Source organism: Oryctolagus cuniculus, chromosome 7 (genome assembly GCF_051225735.1).
Source record: "Oryctolagus cuniculus isolate XC-2025 breed Fujian yellow rabbit chromosome 7, ASM5122573v1, whole genome shotgun sequence".
Lineage (NCBI taxonomy): Eukaryota > Metazoa > Chordata > Mammalia > Lagomorpha > Leporidae > Oryctolagus > Oryctolagus cuniculus.
In genome coordinates, this window is record NC_142873.1 from 144,246,520 (window position 1) to 144,265,704 (window position 19,185).

At 48.8% G+C, this 19,185-nt stretch overlaps 1 protein-coding gene across 9 annotated transcripts in view; it reads left to right on the forward strand.

Moving 5' to 3' along the window:
* DNAJC8 (DnaJ heat shock protein family (Hsp40) member C8) overlaps window positions 1-10,740 on the forward strand; it is a 27,653-nt gene extending 16,913 nt beyond the window's left edge. For 3 of the 9 annotated variants that reach the window (XM_089301205.1, XM_089301202.1, XM_089301204.1), the window contains exons 3-8: window positions 295-351; window positions 3,416-3,482; window positions 5,616-5,687; window positions 6,683-6,774; window positions 8,840-8,915; window positions 9,897-10,740. In XM_089301205.1, coding sequence (XP_089157331.1) covers window positions 3,450-3,482; window positions 5,616-5,687; window positions 6,683-6,774; window positions 8,840-8,915; window positions 9,897-10,019 — 396 coding nt within the window. In that variant the 5' untranslated portion in view covers window positions 295-351; window positions 3,416-3,449 and the 3' untranslated portion in view covers window positions 10,020-10,740. Of the gene's footprint in view, window positions 1-294; window positions 352-3,415; window positions 3,483-3,981; window positions 4,077-4,520; window positions 4,637-5,615; window positions 5,688-6,682; window positions 6,775-8,789; window positions 8,916-9,896 lie in introns of all 9 variants that reach the window. The other 6 variants (XM_089301201.1, XM_089301200.1, XR_016211187.1 and 3 more) reach the window with 5 other exon arrangements.
* The last annotated feature ends 8,445 nt before the right edge of the window (window positions 10,741-19,185 follow it).

Sequence of the window (19,185 nt, forward strand, 5' to 3'; positions counted from 1 at the left end):
TTCTGTGGCCCCTGGCTTTGGCCTGGCCCAGCCCTTGCTGTTGTAGCCATTTGGGGAGTAAACCAGTGGATGGAAGACCTCCTCTCCACTCCCTGCCTTTCAAATAAATAAATAAAATCTTTTGGAAAAAATAAATAATAAACACTTTTCATGAACTTTTTCAGAAAAAAATTTCAAAATAAACTTACCTTTTAATCCATTTTTATGAACCTTTTGAAGAGCTTTTATATACTTGATACCTCTTACATATAAATTCTTTTGGTCACTTTTAACATTTGGTTTTAATTCTTTCAGGTTCTTCAGATAGATCCTGAAGTGACAGATGAAGAAATAAAAAAGAGATTTCGGCAGGTATGGTACTACTTCCCTTTAACAACTGGAGTTTGAAGCTTTTTTTTTTTTTTTTTTTTTTTGACAGGCAGAGTGGACAGTGAGAGAGAGACAGAGAGAGAAAGGTCTTCCTTTTGCCGTTGGTTCACCCTCCAATGGCCGCCGCTGCAGCCGGCGCACCGCGCTGATCCGATGGCAGGAGCCAGGATCCAGGTGCTTTTCCTGGTCTCCCATGGGGTGCAGGGCCCAAGCACCTGGGCCATCCTCCACTGCACTCCCTGGCCACAGCAGAGGGCTGGCCTGGAAGAGGGGCAACCGGGACAGAATCTGGCGCCCCGACCGGGACTAGAACCCGGTGTGCCGGCGCCGCAAGGTGGAGGATTAGCCTATTGAGCCACGGCGCCGGCCCTGGAGTTTGAAGCTTTTAAAAATGAATGACGGCTGGCGCCACGGCTCACTAGGCTGATCCTCCGCCTGCGGCGCCGGCACTCCAGGTTCTAGTCCCAGTCGAGGCGCCAGATTCTGTCTTGGTTGCTCCTCTCCCAGTCCAGCTCTCTGCTGTGGCCTGGGAGTGCCGTGGAGGATGGCCCAAGTGCTTGGGCCCTGCACCCACATGGGAGACCAAGAGGAAACCCCTGGCTCCTGGCTTCGGATCGGCGCAGCACGCCGGCCGCAACGCGCCAGCCGTAGCGGCCACTTGGGGGGTGAACCAACGGAAAAAAGAAGACCTTTCTCTCTCTCTCTCTCTTTCACACTGTCTAAATCTGCCTATCAAAAAAACAAAACAAAACAAAAAGATAATGAATGAAACACATGATTGTCTTAGGACTTTGCTGTATGACTTGATGCTTGTGGGCCAAAACTTAACCTTCCTTCTTCCTTTTTAAAACTTAAACTTAAGACTATGTAATTATTATTTCTTTTAAAAAAAGAGTGATATAAAATATTAAATATGATGCCATAGTTTACCTGTGAATAGAATGAATTTTATATCCAAATAAAACCTCCCTGACCCCTTAATTAAGAGGATAAACACAAGGTGAAATAGTAGAGCCTGTGTGGAGTCAGACAGACTTGGCAAATCCCCTGGCTCCAGGGAGAGAACATGTCACATGATTGACAGCACTTTCTATCTAGAAGATTCCATTCCTCAGTTTTTTTTTGTTTTTTTTTTTTGTTTGTTTGTTTTTGTTTTTTTGGCCAGGCAGAGTTAGACAGTGAGAGAGAGACGAGACAAAAAATTCCTCAATAATTTTATCTTTTGTAAACATGAATGTATACCCAGGAGATGCCTGGTTCAATATAAAGGTGTACTCTCAAAATTGTCCAAGAAAGGAGGTTTGCAGCCTCTGATTCTGGCCCATTCTTCTGTTTAATAACTTGCGCTATAAAATATTCTAGTAACTGTTTGAAAAATCTTTCCAGTTTTGACAGCTGAGTAGACCCCCACCCTTTTCTTCTTTGAGTTGAATAATCACACTCCCTGCAATCCTCCTTTATGGCTGGATTTTCTATATATTTTGCCCCTTTTTAAAAACTTCTGAATGTATCTGTTAACTTCATACTTATAACAGAGCCTGACTAGTGCTTCTGCATTGTATATTTGCAAATACCCTGTGTTGTGTTTGCTTCTTTAGTACAGAAATTTTTTCCCATATTGCTGACTCATAGTCATCTTCCAATCTACTATTAAGCCAAGGTTTTTTTTAAATCTTTGCCTTCTCTGTCATTTCCCTTTATATAACTATAGTTTTTTACATTCCTAGCTCTACTCTCTACTTACATTTATTTTTTTTTTCTAAAACTTAAAAGTTTCCTAATATAACAGATTGACAGTCTCTCCCAGTTTAATAAGCAAGCGTTCCAAGTCCACAGTTAAAACATTTTTATATAGCTACGTAAAAAATTCAGTAAGAGTCAAGACCTTTTCTAAGATTTATTTATTGGAGCTGGTGGTGCGGTGGTGTAGCAGGCAAAGCACTGCCTGCGGTGCTGGAATCCCATACCCTGGACGTTGGTTTGGGTTCTAGCTCCTCCATTTGCAGTCCCGCTCCCTGTTGATGTGCCTGGGAAAGCAGCAGTAAATAGCCCAAGTCCTTGGGCCCCTGTACCTCTGAGGGAGACCCGAATGAAGCTCCTGGCTTCTGATCTGCCCAGTTCCGACTGTTATGCCCATTTGGGGAATGAAACAACAGATGGAAGGTCTGTGTCTCCCTCTCTCTGTTCTAACTCTGCCTTTCAAATAAATAAATCTTTAAAAAAAAGATCCTTAAAAAAAAGTATTTGCTTGAAAGGCAGTTGGAGAGATTGTCTATCCATTGATTTACTCCACAAATGGCCATAATTGCCAGGGCTGGGCCAGGCCATGGCCAGGAGCCAGGAGCTTCTTCCCAGTCTCCCACGAAAGTGCAGGGGTCCAAGCATGTGGTCCATCTTCCACTGCTTTCCCAGGCCATAAGCAGGGAGCTGGATCTGAAGTGGAGAAGCTGGGACTTGAACTGGTGCACATGTGGTGGGAGGCCTACACTGCAGGTAGGAGCTTTACCTGCTATGCCACAGCACAGGCCCTCAGGAGTGGATCTTAACTCAGGCACTCTGATAAGGGGTTTGGGTGGCGCAGGTGACATCTTAACCACTCCAGGATTTGTTAATTTTAATTTTAAATTTTTTAAAAGATTTATTTATTTATTTGAAAGGCAGAGTTACACAGAGAGGGGAGAGGCAGAGAGAGGGAGATACTCCATCTGATGGTTCACTCCCCAGTTGGCCAGGAGCTTCTTTCGGGTCTCCCACGTGGGTACAGGAGTCCAAGGACTTGGGCCATCTTCTACTGCTTTCTCAGGCCATAGCAGAGAGCTGGATTGGAAGTGGAGCAGCTGGGTCTCGAACCGGCACCCATATGGGATGCGGGCACTTCAGGCTAGGGTGTTAACCCGCTGCGCCACAGTGCTGGCCCTGATTTGTTAATTTTTAAAAGATGTTTTATGTCATAGTACCTGAAAGATTTTGGTTATAAAAAGATGCAGTACAGGCCAAGAGCTATTAAATGTTTCTCTTATTATCAAACCTAACTTTTCTCCTGTAGTTATCCATATTGGTGCATCCTGACAAAAATCAAGATGATGCTGACAGAGCACAAAAGGCTTTTGAAGGTATTTGTAAATTTACCTGCTTCTGAGTAATGTAATGTCAGTGCTAGAGGCTGACTGTTCCTTGTCCTAGATCAGGAAAGGAATGGTAGTGCTTTGTCTTGCGGGCACAGGGAGCAGTGGTTTTCACTGAAACAGTTGTCGTCCAGAGTGTTGCTGGTTAAGAAGTGGACCTTTGCTTCCTTAAAGCTTCTGTGTGCCAACAGTGTTATTTCACAGGGCCATTTGTTTCTCTGAGCATAAAGAATGTTGGAAATAATTTATCACAGAATTAAATCTAAATGTGGTATATTTAGTGTTCAATGTGTGTTTAATTTTTTCCAAGGCTCTCAAGCAAAGTCATTGCTGTAGTTCTTTTAAAAAACAATTAGCTTAACAATAGTGAATGATTTAAAAGTAGGAAATGCTTTTAGACGGCACAAGTCTGTTTACACTGCCTGAGTATAGTTCAGACTTTCGGAGGGTGTTTGCAGAAACAGTTAATTTCAATGTTTTGCATTAGCTGTGGACAAAGCTTACAAGTTGCTACTGGATCAGGAGCAAAAGAAGAGGGCCCTGGATGTAATTCAGGCAGGAAAAGAATACGTGGAACACACTGTAAGTATTTATAGTGCTGCTGTGTGTAAACTCGCACGGCAAGGGGACGGACCAGCAAGCCATGGGCACCTGGCAGGAGGGTGACTGCGTAGCAATGCCTTCTGGCCTAGCTTGTGACTACCTAGGTGGTCTCCACCGCTTAGCTGTGTGGTCATGAGTTATGAGTGCCTAAAGCTGTAATTCACCCCTAAGAGAGGAGCTCTGGGTGAGGCATGGTTGGGATGCTGCTCCCACCTCTTTCCCTGCCAGTGCTGAGTGTTTTCCCCCTCATCACGCGTGTAGCCCCTTCTGAGTGGAAGAGGGAGTAGCCATGGTGGTGCTTCACCCTCCATTCTTATTCTCGTCCCCGTGAAGGGTTTGGATCGTGGGCTTGAGTAAAGCTGGCGAGGGGCTATGAGTACATGATTTTGTAATAGGAGGAGTGACATGTCCATATTAAAACAGGGTTGGGAAGGACTCAACTGAAAGAAATTCAGTTGCAGCGGGCGTTATTTACTTTGCTCGTGGGGGCATTCCGTAATCTGCTAAGCCGCGGGAAATGTTGAGATGGCTTGCTGGAGGTAAGAAAGGTCTTTTTCTTAAACATTTTTTAATTGCTGGTGCAAGAATCTTGAGGCCATTTATCAGAGCCACTTCAGTGAATGTAATAGAATGACCTTTTCAATCGAAGAGCTTTGGATTTTAAAACAGGACTTCACAACCAGTAATCACACAGTTGAGAGGAGGAAGATGAGTGAACAGAGACAGGGCGAGGAATGCAGCCCACCCTCATGTGCTGAAAATGGCGCTTCTTGGCCCAGTCCTGGTAGAAAATGAAAAAGTGCCTGGCAGTTTCTTAAATCTCTGTGGTAGTTAGCCTTGCCCTGGGTTTTGCCTGTACGGAAGTCAACATTAGGCCTCTGACCACAAGGTGGCAGTGGTAGGGCCTTTCTGAGTTTAGAAGACACTTAGCTTTTTGCTGGTCTAATAGACTGATTATTAGTATAGAAGTATCATTCTTGTGTGTATGGATATCGTATTTAATTTCTTTTTGGAACTCAGTAGTGGCAAAGTGATAAAAGTATCAGTAAATGTGATATGAAAATGTTGGCTTAAGAGGATTTCACAGTGAAAATGATCAAGAATGCAGTTGTCGAAATGGGAGAAAAACACCACTTATACTTAATGCTTCTTCTAAAACTTTTAAAGTACATTTTCTTTGCTATAAACAACTTTACTACAAGCCAAACAAGATAAATAGGCCATCTGTTCAGCTTATCAAAGGCTATTTGGATCAGTCTTGGTGCCGGGGATAGCCCCACCGTGGTCCCTTTCCATCCCCGCTGGTAGACTGGCTTTTAGATCAGGTTGAGGAAGGATGCATGGTTTCTAGTTCTCCTTGATTGCACTGATGTTTGAGGGAAGAGGGAGGGGCTCATATGGTTCTTAGTTGAATGCTGAGTTACACCTATGTCTTCAGAAAAGCACACATATGTGTACAGCTCAGTGGATAGTCTCCAAATGTGCATACTCATCTTTTGATGAAAAAATTCTTTTTAGGTGAAAGAACGAAAAAAACAGTTAAAGAAGGAAGGAAAACCTACAAATGTAGAGGAGGATGATCCTGAGCTGGTGAGTTCAGCATGAGCAAAGGCAGCTTGGCTGTGTGATCGGGAGTGCTGGTTCGTGGTGAGAGAGCAGAGCTGAAAGAATGCCGAGTGTGTGCTGGGAACATTTCATTCGGACACAAAACACGAAATGTGCGTTCATCCACTTCTTATGTAGGGCTGTTGCATTTCCTTTGCCATGTGTGTCCACTGATTGAAGTCTGCAGCTGACCATAAGTCATATATACAATGTTATTGTTTCTACCCTCAATTTCTTTTGAGATTCATTGAAAACTTAGGTACTGGTGAAGCAAACCAAGAGCAGAATCTACTTTTCTATGTCTTACCTGCATTTCATTCAACCACAGTTATTTTTAGGGACTTATGTTTATTGAATCTTTCAAAGCAACAGCAAATGCTATAACCACATCTGTAAATCTCTGTGGTATGTTAAATTACAGAACCATAATGGTAATTGCCACTGGCATGGCTAGCTTTGGGAATAACCCAGCTGACTCTTGGTGAGCAGACCCCTGCCAGCTAGTGGTCACACTCCAGGTGGTGTTTTATAGAGGCAGTGGTTAGTCCCACGGGTTCTTTAGTAGGGATTGGTTAAGTGAGGTTTGACTTTAATATTTGTGTCTGATTGCCTCAATAGACTGGAGAAGTTTAAAGTTTTCTTAAATCTTAACAATTATCCTGATGTGACTTACAGAGTGACTGTTGTAGGGAAACATCCTTGCGACTTCTTGCTGCAGTGACTGCCAGCAGCAGGTGGCCCCCTCTAGGGGAGGGCAGGGGGCTGACTGCTTGAGAAATGTTAGGCGTTCCACCGTTAGGGTCCGCTGCCTTCCGAAGTTCAGTGTTTTCTCCTCAGCCTGTTTCCCCGTTCCTTCAGCCATCTGCTTTATCACAGATACTCTTGACCCTCTGATAAGAACTCCAACTTTTTTTTAGTTGTGTTTCTTCCCGATTATAAGTATGTACTTATATTTTCTTTTGTTCTTAATTCTCTTACAGTTCAAACAAGCAGTATATAAACAGACCATGAAACTCTTTGCTGAGCTGGAAATTAAAAGGAAAGAAAGAGAAGCCAAAGAGATGCATGAAAGGTACATATCTGCATATTCGTTTTTAAAAAATTAAATTATTGTTAATTTTTATTTATTTGAAAGGGAGACAGAAGGAGATGGACAGACAGATGTCTTATCTGCTGGTTCACTCCCCAGTGCTTCTCATAACAGCTGAGACACAGCCAGGCTGAAGCCAGGAGCCAGGGACTCAGTCTGGGTCTCCCATGTGGGTGGCAGGAACCCAGTCCCTTGAGCTGTCACCTGCTGAGTGTGCATTCACAGGAAGCTGGAATGGAGGGCCGAGCTGGTAGCTGAATCTCGATTCTCTGATATGGAATGTGGGCATCCCAAGTGGCACCTTCTGCTACGCCCAATGTCCATCCCATGTCTGAATACCTAGATTAACGAATGTTGGTCTTTGGGGGTTCTCCTGATGAAGGAATTAGATAGTACATCATTTCAGAGACTGTCTAAAATAGTTACTGCAACAGCCAAGGTTTTGAATCACGAAGGTAAGAAGTTTTCTTTGATTTTTGGGAAATACTGACTAGCTCTGTCCTTGGGGAGTTTGTTTATCCTTAGGAGGGCTGTGTGTTTTCTTCCAGACTGTCTGAAATAAAGTAGGCAGAGTTATTGAGGCCAGGACTTCCTGGGGAACTGGGGGCTGCAGCTCTGATGAATGTGTAGGGCTGTTCTGTGTGGTCACTTAGAAAAGGGTTACTGCTCTAAAGCAGAGTTCCCTTGATGGTCAGAAATGTTGAGGTTGGTTTGATTTCAGTGTTTTGTATTGTTAGCATTTAGTACTAACTAGATTTTTGTAGTTGTGTGAAACATCGTTGTTTTAAGATAGAGTTGGGGGCTGGCACTGTGGCATAGTGGGTAAAGCCACCACCTGCAGTGCCAGCATCCCTTAGGGGCGCCAGTTTGAGACCTAGCTGCTCCACTTCTGATCCAGCTCTCTGCTATGGCCTGGGAGAACAGTAGAAGATGGCCCAAGTCCTTGGGCCCTTGAACCCGCATGGGAGACTTGGAGGAAGCTCATGGCTCCTGGCTTCGGAGCGGTGCAGCTCCGGCTGCTGCAGCCAATTGGGGAGTAAACCAGTAGATGGGAGCCTCTCTCTCTCTGTAACTCTGACTTTAAAATAAATAAGTAAATCTTTAAAAAAAAAAAAAAAAAGATAAGGTTGGGGGGCTTGTGCTGTGGTGTAGCCTGTAAAACTGCCACCTGCAGTGCCAGCATCCCACATGGGCGCCAGTTCGAGTCCCAGCTGCTCCACTTCCGATCCAGCTCTCTGCTATGGCCTGAGAAAGCAGTAGAAGATGGCCCAAGTCCTTAGGCCCCTACACCCGTGTGGGAGACCCAGAGGAAGCAGAGAGAGAGAGAGATGTCTTCCATCCACTGGTTCACTCCCCAGATGGCCACCACGACCAGAGTTGCACCGATCCAAAGCCAGGAGCCAGGAGCTTCCTCTGGATCTTCCCTGAGGGTACAGGGGCCCAAAGACTTGGACCTTCTTCCACTGCTTTCCCAGGCCACAACAGAGCTGGATCGGAAGTGGAGCAGCTGGGACTCGAACTGGCACCCATATGGGATGCTGGCACTGCAGGTGGCGGCCCCACCCACTACACCACAGTGCCGGCCCCAAATACATAAATCTTTAAAAAAAAAAGTAAAACATGGCTTGAACTCAGGTACTTTGATACAAGATCTGGGTACCCCAAGTAGCATCTTGACTGCTGCCCCAAGACGCCTGTCCTTGACATAGGGTTTTGTGCAGGAATCCTCTTGAGTAAGAACTTGTGCTGCTGTAATGGTCACTGTGCTGAAATATGGTGTTGACGTAGCTGTGCTACCGACTGAGCCCCAACTCTTTGATGATTATTGGCTGGACTTTGATGGTCTTGTCTGTCTGTCTGTCTAGCAGAGATGTTTCTGTCTTTCACCAAATCTGGAAGGAGACAGTCATGAAAATGCTTAGAGCCCTTTCTAGGCAGCCCTGTTTGTAGACTTCCCTTCTGTGCTCGCTCTCGCGAGGAGTCGCCCTGTCCTGCAGGGCTGACCGTCCCCACGCGCCCTGTAAGAACTGCGGCCTGCTCCTCCTAGGAAACGACAGCGGGAAGAAGAGATTGAAGCTCAAGAAAAAGCCAAACGCGAGCGGGAGTGGCAGAAAAACTTCGAGGTAAATGTCGGGGGGGGGTGGGTGGGCAGAGATTCTTCTAGAATCAAGAAATTTGGTTTCTGGGGCATTTCCATGCCTGACGGGTAAACGGCCAGAGGCACGCGGGGCAAGGAGGAGCTGTAGGAGAGTCTGCTCTTGGCTCAGCCTCCTCTAAGCCCTGCGGCCTCGGCACGGACACGAGGGTCTGACTGACCTTTAGAGTGTGTGGTAGGCACAGCCACCGAACGGGCTCCAGGAACGTAGGTCGCACATTTCACTTAGGAGGCAGACTTGGAGCAGCCGCTGCTGGGAGGGCTGTTAGTCAGAACTGAGGTTCTTGTGACACTGGATTCTGCCTAAAGGGACACTTCCTTGGACTTGATTCCTTTTTGATACCCTGGTTTTAGCCTTCAGGTGTTTGGCCAATTTCTGGATTGGGGTGACATTTGGTCTTTGGTAGGATTTAGGGGTAGTGGTTGGCTGTGCAGAATTGATGACTTTGTTTTTGTTCCACTTATTGTTTGAGAGAGAGAACAAGAGCAGGCCCCACGGAGATGAGTTTGAGGTCAAGATCCTAGTGGCCCTCTCCACAACACTAGACGTTGAGGCCTGCATTCCAGGTTTGGGGTGCAGCAGAAAGAGGGCTTGTGCTGCTGGCTCGCTGCCTGGGTTTGAGAACACGACTTAGCCCCTCTGAGCTCCAGCGTGTCGCTTGTGAAATGCTGGTTGGCAGTGCACACTGTAGTCATCCTTTGTGAAGACTGGCAGTGTCTGGCCTCGTTTCTGTGATACTTTATGTGAATACTTCTCAGTTTGTCCTCTTTGAATGCATCCTGCTTTCTCAGGCACTTTGTAGGGCCGGCCATGGAAGCAGGACAGCAGTCTTGCTCTGTTCTGCTCCTAGATCCGCCTGTTGGGCCGAACTGGGCGGGGCTGCAGGAGGGAGAGTGGGTGGCAGGGCAGGTGCAGGCCCTTCCTCTGGTCCGCTTGTGTCTTCCTTAGGAAAGTCGAGATGGGCGCGTGGACAGCTGGCGGAACTTCCAAGCAAATACAAAGGGGAAGAAAGAGAAGAAGAACCGGACCTTCCTTAGACCACCGAAAGTAAAAATGGAGCAGCGTGAGTGACCACCCGGAGTCACAGCACGGAACCTTCCCCCAGCCGTCTCCCTCCCTGCTTTGAAGGACTCATTCTTTCCTCCACTTCCACCCCAACATAGAGTAGTATTTGCTTTTTAGTTCATTTTGTTTTCAATACAATTTAATATCGATCAGAGTAATTCTTTTGTACATTGAAATGAGGGGCTCAGTTTAAACAAAGACCTTCTCTCCCACCCCCACCCTAGAACAACCAGGACTGGAAGGTGCCACCCTGGGTGCTACCTTCTCCCCCACAGCCTGTAACTTAATGTTTTGTACTTCACTGCGTGTGATGGATGTGATGGTTAGAAACCTGTGTGTAGTTTGTGGAGATCATCCCATTAAACATCTTGCTTACAGTGGTGTCGCCGTGACTTCAGAGACGAGCCTGGGCCACCACAGGAAGCCCCCTTGCTTCAGTCGCTTGCTTCCGGGTGTGCCATCCTCCGAAGCCCAGGTCACAGGAAGGCAGAGTGGGCAGAGAGAGCAGTTACACTCGTGCCCTGATGCCCCCTACCCCCGCCTGGTGTTTGGCACCTGTCCTCCCGTCTGCCCGACCAATCAGTGTGGCATGACACTAAGCCACCTAAACCTGTTCACTTTCCAAAGAGCTAGCCAGCCTCCATCCAGTCCCATCGTCTCCTAGCCTGTCTGCATTCGTTAGTGGTAAGAATCTTTATGTATAATAAAGTTTTCTACTGAGATCGTTGATGGACTCTCCCTCAGCTGTTATTCAACAGACAAGTGGGTCCCTTGTCTGGCTTGGCTCAACCCTGACATGCTCTGGGGTTGGACAGACCTGACTTCTTACGGCTTTTATTTGCTGAACCTCAGTTTCTTCATCTGCTAAATGGGAAATAAGTTACTGCAGCAGCTTTTCAGGAAGATCAGCGATGGCGTGTGTAAGGTAGCTGCCACAGCGCTCACTGAGTGCGGAAATGTATTGTGATTTCTGTGGAAAATGAAAGTACTGACTATTTTGAGGGTTAGATGAATTAATGTACTAAAACATCCAGTTTATAGTCTGCTCAGATGTCCCACTTGCTCTGAGAGACAGGACCACCTCATGGGAGAGACATACGGGAGAAGCAGGATGGTGACACATGAAGATAGAACTGGGTGACTCAAAATGAAACTTTTTACAATGTCTTGTAGGTGAGTAAGCAGGGACAATGATACAGAAGGCACAATGCCACTGTGGGAGGGGCCAGCAGCTTGGGTGTCTCATTGTCCTTCCAGGTACAAGTGAGCGCCTCTAGATCACACATGGACCAGGGTGCGGGGGTGGGTGTAGCCCTGGCTAAGACTGGACCGAGGCAGGGAGAAGGAAGTGTTCAGCCACTTGCAGAAGTGACAGCTGTTGTGAGGTTGTGCAGTGCAGGGAGCAGCTGCCGTCCTTCCTAGCCAGGCAAAGTGACACCCATCCCACTGCACACGAGTGCACACCTGCTCTGTTCCTGACAGGTTAAGTGGTCCTTCCAGGTCTGGCCAGCCGTCTGCGGGCTCATCTGCCCTCCAGGAGGCTGTGCCAGCCATCAGCTTTGAGTGTGCGAAGTCGTTCAGCAGAGATGATGGTTTAGAGGTGGTGAACACTGCTGGACCCCTGCTGCCTACCTCATGGAGGGGGCACAGGTTGAGTGAACAGGTGCAGAGGTCGCCTCCACTGTGCTGACGAGGGGCCCCTTCCTGCTTTTCTTAGCAGCCAGAGAATGTTTCCTGGAGAAAGTGACCTTTTTAAATCTACTTCTTTTGTTTTTAATCTGAAAGGTAGAGAGCTGGAGCTCTTCCATCTGTTCATTCACTCCCAAATACCCACAAAAGCCAGGACTAGGCCAGGTCAAAGCCGGAGCCCAGAACCCAATCCAGGTTTCCCACGTGAGTATCAGGAACCCAAGTCCTGGAGCCATCACTTGCTGCCTCCCAGGGTGCCCATCAGCAGGGAAGCTGGATTGGAAGCAGAGGAGCCAGGACACGAACCAGGCACTCAGGCTACAGGTGTCCCAAGGTGCAGCTTAGCTGCTGTGCCATCTGCCTGCCTCTTAAAGTGACTTTTTTTAGAGTTATAACCTCAAGGCTGATTTATCAATTAGGAATGCTTCTAGTTGCAAAGAATAACTGGCAAAAAAGAAACAGGGAAATGTTTTGCTCACTTTGGGCAGTTTTTGTATTTGTGGGCATTAACAGTGTTACCAAGGAAATGGGCTCTTATCAGCTACCACCCAGTCCTCCGGAGGGTCTGGTTGTCTCCCAGCTGCGGAACAACTGCTGTGCTGAGAGCAGACTTCTCCCCTGAGGGTGCCATTGGCCAGGAAGCTGGTCACAAGGGATACCTCCAATGGCCACTTTGAGAAATCAGAAAAGGAGAACAGACAGGCCATAGCCCAAGCCTTGTTCCCTGGGGCTGGGCACCAATTATATCCAGTAAAACCAAGTTTTGTTGGCAAAGCGGGAAGGAAGAATGCTGGGAACAACTAACAGGCTGGCACTTGTGAGGAAGATCGTCCAGCTGGAGGGAATGGCTTCCGCGGAGGCCTGGAGGTCAGAGCATAGCCCACTGTGGCACTGAACACCCTCTGCTGGACCAGAGCCTGCAGGCGAGGTGGTTGAGGCCAGGGAGATCAGGAATGTCACGTTGAGAGGTTGACTTGGGATTCAGTCAGAACATCCTCATTTCCCAGATAGACTGGCATTTGCCTGTTTCCCTCCTGGCGTGTCTTACCCCTAGACCCTCCTGGAAGATCGCCAGTGACCCTAGCCCCTTCTCAACCCAGCTCAGAGGAGCGTGCGCTGGGTGTTGGCCCGAGGCGGCTGAAGGGGACACAGGCTGAGCTGCTGCCCAGCGACCCCGTCAGCCCTGCATCCTGGCCCCAGTGCCAGTGACACCAGCTCTTGGCCTCAGCTTTCTTGTGTAGAAAGTGGAAATTGTGGGGCCAGTGCTGTGGCGTAGTGGGTAAAGCAGCTGCCTGCAATGCCAGCATCCTATATGGGTCCCAGTTTCAGTCCTGGCTGCTCCACTTCCGATCCAGCTCTGTGCTATGGCCTGGGAAAGCAGAAGATGACACAAGTGTTTGGGCCCCCTACATCCACGTGGGAGACCCAGAAGAAGCTCCTGGCTTTGACCTGGCCCAGCCCCAGTCATTGCAGCCATTTGGGGAGTGAACCAGCAGTTGGAAGATCTCTAGCTCCCTCTCTCCAACTCAATAAATAGATCTTAAAATAAAAAATGGAAATTGTGCCTTTGAAATGAAATGCTGGTGCTGGTGCTGTGGCATAGCGGGTAAACCTGCCACCTGCAGTGCCGGCATCCCATATGGGTGTTGGTTTGAGTCCCAGCTGCTCAACTTCTGATCCAGCTCTCTGCTATGACCTGAGAAGGCAGTAGAATATGGCCCACGCCTTGGGCAACGTGTACCCGTGTGGGAGACCTGGAAGAGGCTCCTGGCACATGGCTTCAGATCGGATCAGCTCCAGCCGTTGCAGCCAATTGGGGAGTGAACCATCAGATGGAAGATTCTCTCTCTCTCTCTCTCTTTCTCTGTAACTGACTTTCAAATAAATAAATCTTTTTTTAAAAAAAAATGCCAGTGTCACCACCAAAAATGCCAGTCGCTGCTTGTGGCATTCCATCCTCTCACTTCCGGGTGCCCTGGTAGAGGGAGGAGGAAGCCTGAGGCAGGCTGCAGATGGGTCTGGGCCTGCCCTGGGGGTGGGGCGGCGCAGAAGCAGGATCTGCTCTCTCCCTTGGCCCTGTCTTGGCACATCTGGTTCACTTACTCCTGGCTGGACTGTCAGCGCCCCTCGCCTTGGCCCTGGGGCAGGGCACCAGGTCGGGAGGAGCTTGGCTGTGTGCTCTGCTGCTCACAGGCTTTGTGGCCTGGCAGAACGGGGTGAAACACTGCTCCTGTCCCGTGAGCCCCGGGGAGATTCTGTGTATTGAAACCAGATCTCTAAACCTCAGACTGGATTCGAATCCACTACACACTGAGTGCGAGTCCTGAAACTGAGCGCCGGCTTCCTGGTCTCTTCCACGTGTCGTCCTAGGATTGCCATCAGGGCAAGCAGGGCCCCCACACAGCGCAGCGGGCAGCCGCAGCAAGGGCTTGCCGCCTCCCTCAGACTAGGGGCACGGGTGCGGGGGATGGCTTGTCTGTCTCAGCTGGAGGCCAGACAGTTTCCTCTTGTCTAACAGGTGGGGCGTCTGCGGGCAGGGTTGCATCAGGCGCACTGGACGGTGGTCTCCTGTGGGCGAGCCTGGCCGGGATCCCCCTTAGGCAGGGCTGTCTCCTGAGAGCAGCTTTGCCCTCTCACTGGATTCGGCCCTGAAGCTCGGCTCCTGAGGACTGCACTGGATTCCCTCTGCCGCCCCCCCGGCCCTCAACTAGGACTGCTGAGGTCAGGGCCTCACTCCCCACCCCCCTTCACCCAAGGGCCCAGTTCCTCCCTCCTCGGCCAGCCTGGGCCAGCTCAGTGCTGTTGGCCCCACCCATGCTCAGAGTGGGCATTCCCGGTGACCGTGGGGTTGGGGCCCCACCCAAGGCGCTGGCTTCCTGGCCTCCCCGGGAGTGCAGATGGCCGCCCTTGAGTCACACACCTGGGGCCGGGCCTGCCTTCTGCTTCCTGCCGACTTCTGAGCTGCCTGGGAGGCCATCCATGCCCCCAGCGGCCCCTGCCACTCAGCCTCCATCACCTCCAGTCCCTGCTGTGTCTCAGGTAAGACGCTTGGTGGCCCAGTGGTACCACAGGGTCCATGGGAGTGGTCCGGCCGCGGAAGGGTGCTCAGAGCCAGGTTACGTGCGACCCCCCTGCCCCCCGACACACAAACCCCTCACCTCACACGCAGCACACACTCTCCAGCCCACAGCCCCCCCCCCCAACACACTCTCCTCACCCGCAGGAAACACTACGGCTGCTCACACACTCAGCACACAACAGACCCCTGTCCTCAGACACAATGCACAAACTGTAACCAGCAGCCATGATGGCCCTGCATGTGGTGTATGGCCTCACCCAGGGGCCGAAGCACCCACCCTGGCCGACACCTGCTCCACACGCTCCCACCCGCATCTCCCATCACCCTCCTGTGCTGACCACGGAGCCCCTCCCCCCAACAGTGTCTGCTCATGGGGCAGCAGCGTTGTCCCCCCCAGGCACTGCTTGTGTGTTGGGGTGGCCAGGGTGGCACAGGACAGCAAGAGGGCAGGAGCAGAGCCAGGTTGAGATGGGCTGGGGCAGGCACTTGGCCCGGTGGTAAAGCCGCCCGCCTCCCACATCAGAACACTGGGTTTGATTCTTGATTCTGGGCCCTGACTCCAGCTTCCTGCTGATGCAGACTCTGGGAGAGTGATGAAGGCTCAAGTGCTTGCGTTTCTGTTGCCCACGTGGGAGACCAGGATTGAATTCCAGATCCAACATCCAGCCCGGACCCTGCCTTTGCAGGCCTTTGGGGAGGGAACCCGTGGATAGGAGCGCTCTCTATGTCTTTTCCTGTCTCTCAAATCAAGCAAGCAAGCCAGTCAGCATTTGTCATGTACTTGCTAGGAGCCAGACCCTGTGTTAAATGCCTTTAAAAGCATTGTTTTATTACATAATACTTTTATAAACTAGTTGCTGTGATCTTCATTTTAAAGCTATGGAAGTAGGCTCAGAGAGGTTAAGAGACTTGCTGAATGTGCCACAGCTAAGAGACAGCGATAAACTTTTTCCAGGGTTTTTTCATCTACCAAGGCAAAGCAGCAGACAAGGCTGGGGAGGAAGACACTGAGGTTGTGGGGTGGGGGAGGGGCGAGGAAGCATTCGAGCTGCCGTCCCGGGGCCTTTGGCCCTCGGGCTCTCCAGTGCATGATCGCTGCCCCTTTTCCTCTATTCTGTTCCTTTGCCCCCTTGCTCTGTCCCCATGCACGCACTGCCCTCGTCCCATCGCTGTGACTTGAGAGTAAGCCTTGGTATGTGAGGCGGCGCCATCCCTGCATCTCCCGTCTCCTGCTTCTCCTGGCTGTCCCTGCCCAGCGTGGGCTCCTGTAGTCCCGATAGAGACGCAGAGACACGGACATCCACGGTATAACCTGAGTGTCATCCACAAAGGGGCAGGCGTTTTGACACAGCTGCTAGGACGCCGCTTAGGATGCCTGCAGTCTCCGTCAGAGGGCCTGGGTTCAAGTCCCAGCTCCCTGCCAACGCCCACCTGGAGGTGGCAGCGATGGCTCAAGCAGTTGATTCCTGGCACCCCTGTGGAAGACCCCCCACTGGAGTACCCAGCCGCTGGCTGCTGTGGGCATGTGGGGAGAGAACCAGATGGAAGATCTAACTCTGTCTGCTTTTTAAATAGAAATGTATATATAAAACTGTATCACAAATACTCGTGTCCCCACTGCTGAGTTAAGTGGACTGTGGGGGTGTGATAGGTAAACCTCCTGCTGTCACAGAGGTAATCATATCCTGACTGTCTTTATATTATTAATGCTTGCGCATTGTGTTTTCTAATAGAATACTGTTTTAAAGTCTTTTTTAAAAAGATTTATTTATTTATTTGAGAGGCAGAGTTACACAGAGAGAGAGAGAGAAAGAGATCTTGATCATCTGAGGGTTCACTCCCCAAATGGCCTCAGTGGCTGGAGCTAAGCCGATCTGAAGCCAGGAGCCAGGAGCTTCATCTGAGTCTCCCACGTGGATGGCAGGGGCCCAAGCACATGGGCCATCTTTACTGCTTTCCCAGGCACATTGGTAGGGAGCTGGATCAAAAGCGGAGCAGTTGGAACTAAGTTTTATGTGTATTATCCTTGCTATGTGCCCCATGTTATATCTATGTTTTGTTCAGTTTAATATATGAATAAGATTATATTGTAAGGCTGGCACCGCGGCTCACTAGGCTAATCCTCCGCCTAGCGGCGCTGGCACACCAGGTTCTAGTCCCGGTCGGGGCGCCGGATTCTGTCCCGGTTGCCCCTCTTCCAGGCCAGCTCTCTGCTGTGGCCAGGGAGTGCAGTGGAGGATGGCCCAGGTGCTTGGGCCCTGCACCCCATGGGAGACCAGGAAAAGCACCTGGCTCCTGGCTCCTGGCTCCTGCCATCGGATCAGCGCGGTGCGCCGGCTGCCGTGCGCCGGCCGCAGCGCGCCGGCCGTGGCGGCCATTGGAGAGTGAACCAACGGCAAAGGAAGACCTTTCTCTCTGTCTCTCTCGCTCTCACTGTCCACTCTGCCTGTCAAAAAAAAAAAAAAAAAAAAAAAAAAAGATTACATTGTAGAAGCATACAAATGTATGTCTCCTTATTTCTAGTGTTCAGGAATTTTGGTGTATCCTGAGGAAGGATGCACATTTTCGACTTTGCTATGAAATTTATTTCCAACATAATAGTTCCAGTTATACCCTCTTTTACAGCGAAATGGGAGTTCCCATTGTTCTATATCCTGCTCAACACTTAGAATTAACAGATTTGAATTCTTTCCAGCGTGCTGGGTGATTGTTTTAATGTGGGCTCCTGATATGCCATAATGTTGACATATTTTTATGTTTCCTGCTCATTTCTGCTTTTTCTTCTGTGAATTTCCGATTCCTTTTTTGATGCACGTTTCTTTTGTTTTTAAGTTGCTGATTTGCAGGCATTATATTATTCCTGAAAATTCATTGTCATATTGTGAATTCTCATGTTACAACTATTTTTTGATCTGTGACTTGTCCCTTCATTATTTTGATAGTATCTTTCACTACCCACAGTTTTAACCTTTACATGGTCCAACTTACCTTATTATTTGTAAGTCCCATGTCTTAATTTAAGAAAATTTCCTCTGCTTTTAGGTAATAAAGATACCTACTTGCTTCCAAAAAAATTTTTTTTAAAGATTTATTTATTTGAAAGACAGAATTACACAGAGAGGTAGAGGTAAAGAAAGAGAGAGAGAGTTCTTCCATTCACTTGTTCACTTCCCAAATGGCCACAACAGCCGGAGCTGTGCCAATCCAAAGTCAGGAGCCAGGAGCTTCTTCTGGGTCTGCCACGTGGGTGCAGGGTCCCAAGGACTTGGGCCATCCTCCGCTGCTCTCCCAGGCACTTTAGCAGGAAGCTGGATTGGAAGTGGAGCAGCTGGGACTCAAACTAGCACCCGTATGGGATGCTGGCGCTGCAGGCTGGGGCTTTAACCTGCTGTGCCACAGTGCCAGCCCCCCAAAATTCTTTATATTTTGCTTTTCACAATTAGATCCTTATTCCATTTGGAATTTAATTCTGGATATGGTGTGAGGTAGGGATCTAATTATATCTGCCCCCCCCCCCCCCATGAATAAGTAATAACTTACAGCAACTGTCACTTCCTTGATCTGTTTTGGCAACTCTGTCAGCTATGTCAGAGTTTCCATATAGGTGCTCTCCATTTCTGGGATCTTTATTCTGTTCTTTTGGACTATTTGTTTATCCCTTTGTTAATTTCACTCTCTCAACGATGAAACTTTGAGACTTGCAGCGTGATAGGGAAGGTCCCATATGTCCTTGTCCATCTGTCCTTGTTTGTTTTTCAAGAATTTCTTGGTTACTCTTGGGGTCAGGTGATGGGCTTGGCAGTGAAGACGCCCATATTCCGTATCAGAGGGCCTGCCTGCGTGCCCGGCTCTCCTCCCCACTGCACCTTCCTGGTGATGCGGACCCTGGGGAGCTCAAGGAAGGGGCTGCTGCCCTCCACGTGGAAGACTTCCGTGGAGTTCCTGACTCCCAGCTTCAGGGACTGTTGCACACATTTTGGGAGTGAACCAGCAGATCTCTGTCTCTCAAATAAATAGGTATATTTAAAAATAAATATTTCAAGAAAGCTTCCTGGCTACCTTAGAATCTTTTTCCTTTTGAATTTTAGAATCAGCTTATAATATGTTCTGGAAAACTCTATTGGTATTTTGATTGGACTGGCACTGACTTTATGGACGAAGGTGGGAGGCACTTAAATCTTTTTGATACTGTCAGTCTCATGCATGATTGTGGTCCATCTACCTGCTTATTTAATTCCTGTTCAATCGTTTTTTCAGTGATTTTTATAGTTCTCTCCATCAAGATTTTATGTGTCTTTGGCAAAAAAACAAAACAAAAAAAAAAAAAAACAAAAAAAAAAACACAGTAGTTCTCGCTATTATGCATTGTTACCTTACTGGGGCCCTCATTGTGATGCAGTTAAG